Source organism: Macrosteles quadrilineatus, unplaced genomic scaffold, assembly GCF_028750875.1.
Source record: "Macrosteles quadrilineatus isolate MER2022 unplaced genomic scaffold, UCM_ALF_1.0 Scaffold_3__2_contigs__length_128488019, whole genome shotgun sequence".
Taxonomy (NCBI): Eukaryota; Metazoa; Arthropoda; class Insecta; order Hemiptera; family Cicadellidae; genus Macrosteles; species Macrosteles quadrilineatus.
Window position 1 is genome coordinate 88,736,430 of NW_026542596.1, and position 14,335 is coordinate 88,750,764.

At 34.1% G+C, this 14,335-nt stretch overlaps 2 protein-coding genes across 3 annotated transcripts in view; both read right to left on the reverse strand.

The window, feature by feature from the left end:
• Positions 1–101: 101 nt before the first annotated feature.
• LOC128989877 (stress-associated endoplasmic reticulum protein 2-like) lies at positions 102–4,954 on the reverse strand. The gene is made up of 3 exons (XM_054411974.1): positions 4,722–4,954; positions 3,462–3,534; positions 102–645 (listed from the first exon to the last, which is right to left on the reverse strand). Exons 1-3 carry the CDS (start codon positions 4,803–4,805, stop codon positions 608–610), a joined length of 195 nt encoding a protein of 64 aa, XP_054267949.1. The 5' UTR covers positions 4,806–4,954; the 3' UTR covers positions 102–607.
• Positions 4,955–9,178: 4,224 nt separating this feature from the next.
• The window catches only part of LOC128989662 (protein quick-to-court-like), a 30,529-nt gene continuing 25,372 nt past the window's right edge, over positions 9,179–14,335 (reverse strand). For both annotated transcript variants that reach the window (XM_054411630.1, XM_054411629.1), the window contains one exon: positions 9,179–11,614. In XM_054411630.1, the coding sequence (XP_054267605.1) occupies positions 11,411–11,614 (204 nt within the window). In that variant the 3' untranslated portion in view covers positions 9,179–11,410. The remainder of the gene's footprint in view (positions 11,615–14,335) is intronic.

A 14,335-nucleotide genomic window follows, 5' to 3' on the forward strand; every position in this document is an offset into this window, starting at 1 on the left:
TATCGAGGGTCTTCTTATTGAGGTTCCACTGTAGGTAGTAGTGATTTAGAATTTTAATTACATGATGTGCAATACATGGAGCTGGTAAATAATTACTACTGTTAAATATATAACTTTTTTATTAAGTTTACATCTCTAAAATATACTTTCAATTCAAAAAGAAATCATTAAACCTTGTATAAAATAAATAAATATTCAAAACGAAATACAAGTAAAAAACCTAAGTCTGGAATGGTATCCAATTCATCGCCAGCAGTCACTTGGCGTACACTGTACAAATTAATTGTGTTAATGGTATTTATTTACAATATTTATATCCCCTATTAAAATTTGTCCACAACAACCTTGAGCGATGACACGTCTAAATGTGATTCTAAATCGGAAATAGTGTGTTCTGTCTTTGTAAAATAAATAATAAGTAAGTAGTACAGTTAACAACAAACATCTTTAATTCAAAAAAAAGAATAACCAGTTACATTTTTTCCAAAAAGAAAAAATATAAATGAGTTCAGCAAAATGTGTTGTGCGCCAATATTTTTATGACATTTGAGACAAGGAAATTCTTGAATTTACCCAATGATGGTGTGGTGAGCTGCATGTTTGAGCGCTACGCTGCTCGAATGCTTTGGATGATCTGGAAAACAGCTGGAACAGACAAATATTATATAGAACAATTATATTGAACAATTAAAAGTGCATTAACATGTAAATTGGAAAATAATTCTTTCAGATGCACCTAAATCTGTCCAAGCATAAGTGAAAAATTTACTTTACGTATCACAGGTCAATCGCTCATCTGCTCCAAAAAAGGTTTAGGTACAGTATTTATTTATGAACTAGCTGTGTGCCTGTCTACGGACAGGGATCTTGTAGTCAGTTGCAACCTTATTAGGCCTATATTCAGAACAACAGTTCGTTTGCGTATTAAGTGTGCATTTTTCTAGATATGAACCGAAGTAGCGGGTACCGAAAACCGACGTCGAATTAATTGTGGTTACGGACAATTGGGTAGGCCCGTGTACCGATAGGAAATGGGCCATAGGCCTATTGGCATTATGGTCCAGCAATGCAGTCCGTGAAAACACAAAGTGACAATTAGAAAAGCTAGCTTAGCAGCATCCGTAAACCTCTGTTACGATTACAACGAAATCGTTAAGATCTTCCGAGATCACAGCAACATTCACGATATCCCATTGTAGTTGTTATTTTTTAATTGACGCAACAGCCATTGAAACACTTTAAAAAAATGGAAACCTCAAGTTTGTAGGCTTTTGGCAACTACGATTTGAAAAATAAAACGCAAGATACCCAGTTTTATAAACCTGATTCAGGGTATTTTTCCTGGTTTCCAAAACTTGAGTACAATTTGATAAACACAGAACCCCCAGTAAAATTCGCACCTAGGTGGTGTCCCCATCTCAATAATTGATAAACTTTATCTTATCTAACCTAACCTAACCCGACATAACCCATGCTTAAGTTAGCAAAATGCCGAAAATTACAGATTATTGGTTAAACCAAGGTTACATTAGGTAAGGCTAGTTATTAATAAAAACATGTTGAAAGTAAGAAAAGGTTAGTTTAGAACAGTTTCATTTCAATATAAGATAAGTATTTTTTCTTCAAATTTAGTTATATAGTTTGTTGATACCTACTGAACAATACTTATTCATCGTAGTTGTCAGCTGATATGTTTCAATCTATATATTTAATACACAGTTGTAAGTCTGTTTTCTCAGGCATTACTGGACCGATCTACAAGATTTATGTCTCAAATTAACGGGGATAACGCATGCTGGAACTTCCTTAGAATATTTCGTTTGTTCTATGGGCTACGACCTACAGCCCTTCAAAGGTTGAGTCAATACAATTCTTATTGAAGAATATAATACACAGTTTATAAATTATTTGTCAGCTGTTTTGTGTGTTGTCATACATTTGTTATTATTTTTATAACCTAACTTTCAGTGTTTTATTCTAGGAGTTCCTGTTTATAAACACTTGATTTCTAACAAAGAAAAGTGTATTTGTTACCTATGCTTTTTATACCACAATTTATTATTTATGAATGTATTTGAACATTATTTGTATGTTTTGGTGTAAATTTTGTATTTTCGAATAGCCTAGTGTTAGTTTTCCTAGTGATCCAAAGGAAAGTGGTAATTGAGTTTAACCCTTTGAGTGCCAACGTCCGGGGAACCGGACGTTTTTAAAACGAGCCAAAAGTGCCGACGTCCGGCCGACCGGACGTTTTTAGAACGAGCCAAAAGTGCCAACGTCCGGCTGACCGGACGTTTCGTAATGATCGAACAGTTGTCATAACAACCGAATGAATACTCGGATTCTTTTAACCCAAATATTAACATTGAGTCGAAAGTTAATAGATGCAATACATCGATTTTCGTTGGTCGAAATATCGAAAATTCGATTTTTACGAAATTTTAACCTAAAAATCGCCAGATCGCGCTCGGCATTTTTAGCGCGACCTTCGGGAAAAATCATCGGCATTTTTTGAGCGTTACTTTTATTTCTCGCCTGGCACTCTAAGGGTTAAGTTTGAGTATGGAATGTGAAATAATACCCATAGTAGGGGACAAAACTGGTTGTTCCGATCAATACAATTTATTCTCTATGACCACCAGAAAAATCGTAGGTCCGCTTGCAAGTTGTACAGAAAATTGCTAATGAGTGGGAAATATACAATGATTTTATTGCAGGTCTTATTCAAATTCAGTGCTTAACGTTCAGCAGTACCAAAGTTTACTTTCTCAAGATGGCGAGTACGCTGGATACCTTGAACTACAATGTAAATTTTGTATTTTTGGATAATGTGTTTGTTTTTCTGAATGACCCGAAGGAAAGTGCTGATTAGTGCGTTAACGAATGTAATGTACTAACAAACAACTAATGAACAAATACATGAACAAATTAATGATCACTATAGCATAAGTAGCTTATTAGGTTATCAGCATCGCCCAGTTCGTACACTATTTATTTTACAAATGAAACTGGAATTAATATAAGACATTCATTTGGTAACACTAAAGTATCGGTTTGATTAACATAAATAGTATATTCAGGCCAGCTACCAGTTCTATTTCATGTAAAAAATAAGCAGACCCTAAATAAAATTCAAAGATTAACAGTGTTTGTTATGTCTTTTATTGCTGACAATATTCCAGTGGGGGAGCACGGGCACTTAACTAGTTCCACTTAATAAATCAAGGAAAAAAATTATCAAGTTAAGGTACTCTAACAGGAAAGTAGCCTACCATAAATATATTTTTTTGAAAAATTCGCTAGAAATCCCTATAGGCTAAAGTAAACAAATACCTCCACAGAAATGGTCAGATAGCCTAACACAAAAGGTTGTGTAGGCCTATTCGAGACACAAGAAAAAAAGGTTGGGAAACACTGTCTATAGGTACTGTATCTCAAATAAACTTAACTTGTTTACGAACCTGATCCACAAACCACAAAGACAAAGAGAGCAAGCAGCCATGGTCCAACAGGGTATTTTTCATCTACTGGTTTCTGTGAAACATACAACTCATTGTACTTAGGAAAAATAAATAGAAAGAGGGCAAAATTGTGGTTAGAAATCACCTTAAAGTAATTCAATATTAGTGTTGGGGCATAACTTAGTCCGTGTGCAATTTTCTTTGCGTAGAGGAAAGGCCTAACCTAAATGAGGTCTTTCCATTCTTTAACACGTTCACTGCTGAAAACCTTTAAACGGGCGCTCCTAAACAGCGGCGAGGCCCGGGCGGAGCCCCGGCACGCTAACTGAATCAGCGATCGCTGTTAGCATTGAAATATCCAGTAAGACGAATCACAAAAGAGCAGTGGTGATTGTTCTGCGTTACTCCGAAAGTGGACGTAGGTTCACTGAAACACCCAAAGGTAGCAGCACTGCATGGATCAATAACCAGAGTCTTTGTAATATGGCTCAAAGAGAAAATCCCCGAAAACAGGACAAAAGCATTACCAGATGGGATTTTACGGGAATGTTACTTAAGTACCAACCTACACCAAAATAAAGCTCGCATTCTACGCTACAGGCTGGCAACAATTACAACGTTCCCCGGCAATGGCTGAGCTCACATTGAAGCAAAGTTGTTGGCATTGGTGAAGGACGTGATTTCCGCCCCGCACCAGTAACGCCGGGACCGCGGGGCGTGAATTCCCGCCCCTTGCACTGAACGTGTTAATGTTGGATATGCACAAATATTTGCTTGATAGCCAACTTATTGGAATTCAGATAGAATAATATTAGAAACCCCCTTATATCATGGACAGGGCTAAAAGATCACAAGAAATAGATTTTGTAAACCTAAGTCCTAAGTTACCCTTCAAAACAATAAAAGTATTCTCAGTGAGATAAAAGGCCAAAACTGTTAACATAAGTTAGTTGTCAAAACTTCGTTTTCGTTTCATGTTGGAAAATTGTAGCTTATTGCAACTTATGTAATAAATGGGCTAAAGGCTCACAAAACATATGGCAGAATCCTCAGGCTATAAATTAGCCTACTAAGGAACCTAATGAGATAACATTCAATATTAAAACAGGAAAAACTATCATATAGTTTTGCTTTAGGACTACTTCATCTAATTTCATTAGGAAATCTGGACAGTGTATTTCACTAAACTGATATTGGTCTACCTAACTTAATTGTAGGCCTATAGACTTATTACTAGCATAGCCTAGTTCGAAAACTCACCGATGATTTAGGGACATTTCCACGAATTAATACGTTTTTACTGGCCTTTTCATTAGCAATACGCATCCTCTGCTTGGGGGCCATGTTAATTAAGCTGTGTTTAAATAATAAAATATCTTCCACAACAAATAACTTGTAAAACGCCCAAAACAACGCACTCTCAACCACCTCCTGGGTAAAAAGATGCAATGGAAAGAGAGAACTCAGGGAATGTTGACGTTGACGTTTGGCGATGATAATCACACGGTTGCCAACACGACTACACTACAGCAGTTACGTCTACAAGCATTCGTGTACTGAAGCCTACTTGATATTGGTGCGATACAGTAACTGACTCACACTATACAAAGTACTCACGCGATAAAAATATGTAAGGATTTATATTTTTATCGCTCTTGATCTGTTTTGCTACTATTTGTACAATTTGTACATAACCGTCTTCTGTATGACATTACAGTGTTCACTGTTCGGTGTCCAGGAAGTCCAAGGCCCTTGGCTGTGTTGATGCATTTGTACTTTGAATAAAATTGAAAATTCTGGATATCAACTGCATAGTAAAAATTATTGGTCTAAAATCCCTCTTGGGAAAGGGACTTTGTTAACTCGAATATTCCACCTCACATACTCAAAATTATCAAGGGTAACCCAAACCAATTAAAATTATAAAGGTAATTTGCGACTACGAAGAACACCCACACGTTTTTTCGTCAATGTTTAAACCATTCATTGTAATTTGATGAGAGATATGAAGCTATATCCATAAAAAGTCAGTATGATGTACAATTTTTAATTCTTTGCATTGATAATAAGAAAGACAATGTACGATATTTTGCACACTTTTGTTTAGGAAAGGTAGGAAAATGCATGCACGCCGAAGTTTGCGGCTCATACCAGGCGTGATCCATGAGAGGATGGGAAATGGAGTTTTCCATGACATCAAGGTTCTGGGTAGCTCGCATGGTCTGAAAAACTACGTTCCCCATTCGTATAGTGAGACGTTGGTATTGATCTGTTTCTTTGTAAGAAAATTACTATCTCCAATCTCCGTTTGTTCAGTGAGCGACAGACCTTCAACCTTGATCAAGCATTCAGGCATTGATAACCATATAACCATATTTACTTTCAGTTCAAACCGAATTAAATAAAAGGTCTCCCCTACAAATATTTTCATGTTTGAAAATATAGTGTGTATCATATCACATGAAAATGTGTTTTCAAGCTGGATTAAACCCCGAAAACCTAGTGTTTTGGTGTAACCAAGACAAAAATATAATTATTTAATTCTATTTGTCTAGTGTAGCTTAACTCATCCCTAAATAATATTACTCCCATGGTTGTATAATGATCTCAATAAAATCATCATTTGGACGTAAAAACTTACCTTTCTTATCTTGTTAGATTTCGAACGATGAAAGAGTTTATGCCAAACCTAGCTCTCTCTTGCCAATTACCCATGGCTTTCAGCTTTGTGATAATGCCATGAAAGGTTCAGTCAGATCGTAAGTTTTAGGTCCACCTGCTCAGCTAATGAAGAAAATGAAAATGGATTGGTGTCTTAAGGGCAAGCAAGTTCTGTCTGTGTTTTGGAGACCGACCTCCATTAAAAGCAAAAGCCATATATTATAATAATAAATTGATCTTTTGTTGATAGTAAAGTCTTTGAAAAGAGGGACTTTTGTCTCCTCTGACCATAACAGCCTAGAAATAAGAAGTACAACGTTCTAAATCAAAATATTCTCCTCTATAAATTCATCATCCTTTTTTGGTCGAATGACAACAATAATTAAGCTACCAGGTATATAACATTAACAAAACAAGCTAAAGTTTTTATAATACAGGGTGGTCATAAATTACTATTGTACACATTTTAAGATAAAATAAATAAATAACCAAGCAACCTAGAAACATGGGAATTGTTTCATTAAATAGCAAATTTAAAACAGTTTTATACAGTAACTGCAAAAAAAACAATATAAAAATGTCAGCAATTATGAAAAGTAGTTATAGACCATAAAAATCACCTAAACTGTTATTGTAAGTTTATTGAAAGAAACTAACTTGCTCATTGACTATTTAGAATCACATGGTTTATATAATTAATTAAATCATGTGTATGATTGTTTTATCTTAGAAAACAAGTTTCTGTAAACACAGTTAATAATAAAGTTTAACAACTATTAATGAATTATATTTTCTTTCTTTATTTAAAAGGTCCCAGGTATGTTTTATTTTGTGTAAACTCTGAAAATTAATCAATTATATTTTCTTTCTTTATTTAAAAAAGTTGTGTTCATATGGGGTGATGACCCTTTAAACTATATTTTGGACACTTTCCAGTCGTTCTAATTGTCTGTACCACCATTTTATAGAATTTCTACACAGAGAATTACGGCCACATACACTCTAAACGAAGCCTTCTTTGAACAGTTATTACAGATTTGCTTTCATGAAACCAAAGACGTTGCTTTTTATTGCACACTAGTAATTAATTTTGTTACTTGATTGGTTCAAGTTCAAGGTTTGATTACCAAATGTCATACACAGCTGGTGTAGAAAGGTCCATTGTTCCATTGTTGGTTTTGCTATAAGGGCGCGTTCTGGGAACATGTACCGGTGCACCGGTGCAGATTAACCGGCGACTTATTCACCGGTACCGCCCCGGGGCAAGAGTCTTGGTATCCCAGAACGGTTATTCACCGGTTTACGGTACACATCGGATTATAATTTACACATTCACCTACTATTTACTTTATAATATTTAAACCAAACAAACGTGTCCTCACAGAATAATTTATTTGAAAATTATTCCCTTAATACGTAATTTAACCCCCTCATAGAATAAATTATTCACTCATTACGCAACATAACCTATAAAACTAATGAACATTATTCGGTGGACCCGCCATCTTGCCGTGGCTGCAAGCTGTTGTCAAAGAAACTGACCAATCAGAGGCCGCCGGTGTATTATGCACCGTACAATTTCTCCGGTGCATAAATCTTGCACCGGTGGAGGAAAAAGAGGAAATAGCTGTCTGCTAGGTTAACTCACCGGTCTCCCAGAACGACACATTTTTTGCACCGGGGCAACACCGGTGCACCGGTGCATGTTCCCAGAACGCGCTCACTGTCATGGAGTATCTTGTAAAGGGACGGTTACACCAGAGCGAACAGGAGCGAACGAGCAGTAGAATGCGAAATTCACTTCGGTGTGACCGGTGCAGCGAACACCAATCGGCCGTGTTCAGCAGTGCTCGGTAGTCACATGTTCGTGTTCGCGCCTGCTCCATCCATTGTCGGTTTCAGCGCGAACGATCAAAGGAAATTCGCGTTCACTCGAGTTCGGTGCTCGCTTCAGTGTGACCACATCGGAGTGACTCCAGTCTGGTCCTTGCCGGTGTCTACATTACTGCTATCAACAAGTTGTTAAGGTCAAAGGTGGTTTTTTTTTTAGTTGTACTACAATTAATTTTTCCTATTTCGTTTAACTATGGATGGACTGATGACAAAGTGTTGGAGCTGATTGGAGAATATAAAGCAAGGCCAGTGTTATGGGATCCTAATAGCTGATTATAAACTGTTAAATAAAAAATTAACATTTTTTTAAATCGTTATTAAACAGTTATTCTGCTTAAGAACTGCACGGTGACGATAACAGGGATTATCGTCACCGTGCAGTTCTTGTGGTTTCGGAGCACAAGCGAATGACGTTTCAATCAAGACGATTCGTGTGTGTTCACTCTGGTGTGACTACTCCCATTCCCAGGTGTTCGCGAATGCTAGCGAACCACAGCGAACACCAGTGAACGTTCGGTTCGCTCTGGTGTAACCGTACCTTATGCTGACAAGGCCACAACACAAGTCATAACAAAAACAACTTACATTCACTGTTTGAGTATTTTTTGCACATTTTGTATAACCACTTTTTACAATTACTGACATTTATATAATTAAGTAAGATTGTTTTGCAGTTGCTGTATTAAACTGTTTTAAATTTGCTACTCAATGAAACAATTCCCATGTTTCTAAGTTGCTTTGTTATTTGTTTATATAATCTTAAAATGTGTCCAATAATTTATGACCACCCTGTAGAACAAGCACTCTATACTTGCTGAACCCAGCAGATTGACTTAAAGATACCAGTATGAGTTTTAAAACCCCTAATGAGGTACAAGTTTTATGAAACCAACATTAAACATAAAACAGTCAATCTTTAAAATTGTTGTCTGATGGAAATGTTTAATAATGAACAAATAAATGACACAATGTGATGATTCGATTCTTTAGATGTATGTGTCTGATTAATTTGATTAAGATACAGATTTTGTTGATTTTAATAACTGAAAATCACAATGATGCACAAAGATACTAAGAGAAGGATAAATCCACCTCTATTTGTGTCATAGTGTTGGATTCCCAATTTCCCACTGCTAAAGATGGAGGTTGAAAATAAAAAAATCTTTGAAACAAGTAACAAATGATAATTTATTTAGTGTGATTACAATCACTGTTGCCTTGCAGGAGGAACTATTGCAAAAGTAGATCAGCTTTGGTTCAGGCTTACGTACACAAATAAAACTACAAATCACATAGCAGATGAAAGACTAACAATATACTATTTCAAAGATTAGTTGCAAAGTTTATTTTAGCATGCGACTAAGGTCTCTGCTTCGTGAAGCATTTCATGTAACCACATTTGCCACACTTGAACTTAATGCTATGACTTATGATCCTTATGTCTTGTAGACAAACACATTATTGAATGCAGTTAAAGTTATTAAGTTAAAGGACGCAAGACTTTCACACTCATTCAGCAGCTATGTTTTTAGAATCTTCCACAAAAAACTGTCTCCAATATTGCCACATAGCTTATTTAATTGTTTATTTCACTAAATCTACATTTTATTCTCAGGACATTTTATAAAATACAAGAGTAATGGAAACAGTTAAGGAAGGATAAATAAACAAATTGACTTTTTCTATTAGGGCGGAAAAGTAGCTTACTTAAAAACTACAACTTTCAAGAGAGATATGTAAGAGTATAATTTAAAACACAACTAAAAACTAATAATAAATGAGGCAAACCTTTTCTAAATTATTATAACTTATTAAATTCAATGTGTTGAACATTGAACAAATATCAAAATAAAGGCTTATAAACTGATTATATTTTATGTGGACAGATATGAAAATTTGTATTGTTTGAGTGAATAGGGAATGTTTTTAGTGAAAAAAAATGTTTTAAAGACAATGTAAAAAGGTGTCAAGAGAGAGTTTTGCTAAAAGAACACAAATTAAGGTTGGCACATTTAGTAAAACATAAAAAAATTACATCTAACTCGGGAAGGTATGAATTGAATGTTTTGAATTGGAAAATACTTTCAAGAAGCAATGGTCGTTAGGATTTTGAACTGACTTGCAAAATTTAACACATTGGATTTACAATAGTCTTGCAAAACAGAGTTTGAATCCATAATTTCATACAACAAATTACTCTCTAAGACGTAAATTCTACTAAATGTCAATAAAATCTACCCAAAACTATATTTAGTCTTTTAATGACGATACCAAAATAATCGCAAATTTCCCAACCCGTATCCCTTCACCCGGTAAAAATTGAATAGCTGAATTGAACGCTTCCACTTAAGAGCTATTTACAAAAGTCTGCAACCAAACTTACTGACTAGCTTTACCTGTATTGCCTTAGACTAAAACTCTTAGTACCTATTTACTTCTGTCTGAGACATTTTGTAATAATGTCATAATTTGTCAAGACCTCACTAGGATTAAATGCACTATATTACAATCACTTAAAAGCTCTACATTAATATCAATATATTTTAAATTGTGATATATGAAACATTTGAACTAAAGCTAAATTATTATAGCTACTTTAAACTAAAGAAAAAAACACAATAATTAAATCTTATGTGATTGTTCTAAACCGCTGAAAATTAAGCTGTATTTTGTCATATTTTATGCTTGAAATAGTTTTAACTAAATTCAATTGCACAAATACTTCAAAGAAATTAAATATTCAATCTAAGCCATTACATCACTGCATTCACCTCTAATGATTGTTGGTAACATTTAAATTATCACAATAACTTACTCTAACAGTCTATAATACTGCAATGTACTTATCTGCACTAAATACTGCATAGCTTCTTATTAACTTATGTTTACAAAACATAACACACCGAACACAATTCACAAACAATTATGGATATGATGACAAAAAAACAACAAAAACACTTGTATGTGGAAAAACTCAGTGTCTTTTACTAAAAGTATTAAAATTGTGATGGGAAACGTGATAAAAACAAGCTTGTCTTGGTTAAACCATGATGAAAATCTATTTAAAATGTAAAATAATAAGTTTGATCAAATTTGCAGCATAAAATACAACCTTTAAGCACCAATCGATATTAAGACACATTTTTAAAGTCTTCCGTTTACTGCTTGCGTAAAATCTGCGTTAAAAAACAATACACAAAAGTTACGATGAATTTTAACCAACATCGGACAGTTAAAATCATTTTAAATCAAACAAGGCAAGTATTTTTCAACTAATTACTAATTCTGAACAAACTTAAACATATAGTAAACTAAATATTGAACAAAGATACGATTACGTTATTGGTATGCTTAAACGTATTGAGGTATCTTAAATAGGTTAAGTGTTATATAAATTATCTCCAAAGAAAAGCTCGTTCGATATTGATTTTCTCATTGTCCGAGAAGCCGAGGATACTTTCGATGGCCGCAAGGTGGCCTGATGCGTTCTCCCGGTCTGTGAGGAAGTAGTAGAAAGCAGACTTAAGGAACTGTAGCGTCATTTCTGGGTCGTGTTTTGGCGCTTCCTTCCTACTTTCCAACAGTCTACGGTACATTGCCTGAAAAAAATACAATTTCCATATCATACAGATACTCACTGAAACATACATAAAACAAATGTTTCGATTGTGTAAATTACATTTCATACCATAAGTATAAACCCAGAAACAATGCTTGTAAAAAGCTGAGTATTTTCACCAATTATTTAACATACTAACTAGTATTGTATCTTAGGTCTTAACAAAATCATTGTCTGAATATTACTTAGCTTGATCAAAGCTGAACAGAAATACCTATGGTGTTTCCTTTAAGTTACTTCTTTAAATTTAAGAAATATATTTCAGAGGATGGGCGAGACTGCATTTCAAGTTTTTTTTTGATCGGCTTAAAAAATGTAGGACTATTTGAGCAAATTTAAATGCTTTGATCTCAAGTAATGATTATTTTTTATTTTGAGGGAAAATGCAAAGGAATAACAACTAAAAGATGGTTAATAATCTAGAAGTATATTAAGAAGGTTAATAATATTTATAAAAAGGTATATTAAAGTAAAACATTTTAAACAACAACAAAATATTTTAGTGTGAAAGTTATATGGATAATGTTGGTGACTGCATTTACATCATAATCTACCCTGTTCAAGTTTATCATACCAAAATTCACTGTTGCAATAGGCCCAACATTGTAAAGTTTCTGTCTGAAGTTAATTCAATCTCTTTTCAATGTGTGAAAAACCACAACAACCATCAATACAAATTCCTTAAAAGTTAAAAGATTTACAAATAATTTGTGTGTACTAAACATCTCTAATAACATTTAGAATTGAATCGAGGATTATAGATTGCAACACTCCTCAGAAAGCCTGAAGTCAATACTTGAGGTTTTGATCAGTAGCTTTCAAAAAATTAAATTAAATCCTCCGAGAGTAAACTTCAAAAATCTACTTCCTAAGTGAAATTAAATATTTACAAGTGAACGAGAAAGTAACCATAGATAGGACTAACTATCATTCAAGAGACACCAATAAAGAAACAAGGGTGATATAATGTATATAAACATTCAACAATTAAAATAAGTAGAAAATGAAAAGCCAAATATAAGTAGAAATAACAACAATAAATTGCTCAGATTTGTATCAGGACATGCTGGAAATTAAATATAATTATTTCTGGTAATTTAAACATGCAGTATAATAACTGCACAATGCAATAAAAACAAATAATTACGGTTTCCACAGTTCTAGCAAAGCAAAAAACTCCAGAACAATTTTATGCTACTCAAATGATCAAATTTGAATAGACCAGAAAACTATATTTTTGAAATCTTTAAAATCATATTATAGAGTACACATATTGAGAAATGTTATAAAAATTATAAAAATTAAGAATTAAGTAGGACATATTATTCAATAAAATACTTAGCTAAAAATGCTGGTAAAAAATTACACAATCAATTGTGATCAGGACAAAATTCAAATAAAATGGATGAATGGAATTTCTCTCAGGCCTTTTTGTTATTTCAAATCAATCCAACACTTAAGTGAAAAATTTAAAAAATATTTGTAAAAAGTTTAAAACTGCGATAAGATAGGTTAAGTCATACGTTATTGATGAATATAAGCTGAAAGTAAGAATTATAAAGTTATATAGCATTCAGGAACAATTATGTGCTTGTCTGTACACTGTGTTTTGGAGCAGTCTACGAATGAAAGGAGTTTTAGTTTAGTTTACAAGCGAGAAGCAGTGTAGGGTAGTTGACTGGGGGTCCACAAATAGATAAGATATTAGATCACAGGAAAAGTAGGCAGACGTTTTGTAAACACTTAAAATTTCACAACACAGGTTGAAGGAAAAGTCAAGATAACACGTTGTATGACAATTACCACGAATCTTCGTCTAATCAAATGTTGAACATATTTATGTTTACTATACAACCTAAAACATATATATGTTTACTATATTTTTCTTGGATATGCTTCCACCGTCACTTATTGTAGAATCGTGGTCTTCTGGAAGACCTTGTCAAAATCGATGAATCACTATCACTAACCGACGTTTGGCCTTGATGTAGAGTGCCATCCTCAGTGCGGAGTCAAGTCGCCAAGTGATAGTGATTTGTTGTTTTTGACACGGTCGTCACCAGAAAGACCACGATTCTACAACAGTTTACTATAGTTGTAGACAAGCTAACGTGGATCCAAGCCTGTGTCCTATGCTGACTATAGTTAACGGTGCTATGGCTACTCCCTTAATACTGCCGCTTGTCTTAACTGTCAATAATACAATGTATAAATAGTGCTTGGGAGCCCAATAGCAACAAGTAATATTTTGTAATTGTATCTCTGAAACCTTCAGTTAAATTGATACCGAATGTCACACAAATCAATGAAACTTCAGATATTTTTATTTGCAACAAGAATGGGTTCTTTAATTTGTAATATTATAGAAAACTATTGCTAATAGCCTTTGTAATTTCCTTTATTGCGAGTTCAGTCAATCAGCAGAAATAAGGGGATAGCAGCCACATCGGTTAACAATAGCCGGTTTGGATCCACTTGAGCTTGTACATGACTATCTGAACTGAACACTCCTTATCACCTTCACGGCTGGTTTGTTTCAGTTTTACAAATGCAATTAATTGTGTTACCCTTAGGGTGCTTGTCCCAAATCATCCAACAATGGAATTTGTGTTTCTTATACAGTTTTTAAAATTAAGATAGCTAAATTACAGTACTGTTTTCAAGTGTAAATGTCTGCCCACCAGTCCTGTATACGATTATC

What these genes read in the sequence shown, in the direction of transcription:
- LOC128989877 (XM_054411974.1), bottom strand. Translation starts at nt 4,805, where the DNA reads ATGGCCCCCAAGCAGAGGATGCGTATTGCTAATGAAAAGGCCAGTAAA. An exon ending in GAAATGTCCCTAAATCATCG is followed by an intron (nt 3,535 to 4,721) that starts GTGAGTTTTCGA and finishes TATGTTTCACAG; the next exon opens with AAACCAGTAGATGAAAAATA. An exon ending in CTTTGTGGTTTGTGGATCAG is followed by an intron (nt 646 to 3,461) that starts GTTCGTAAACAA and finishes TGTCTGTTCCAG; the next exon opens with CTGTTTTCCAGATCATCCAA.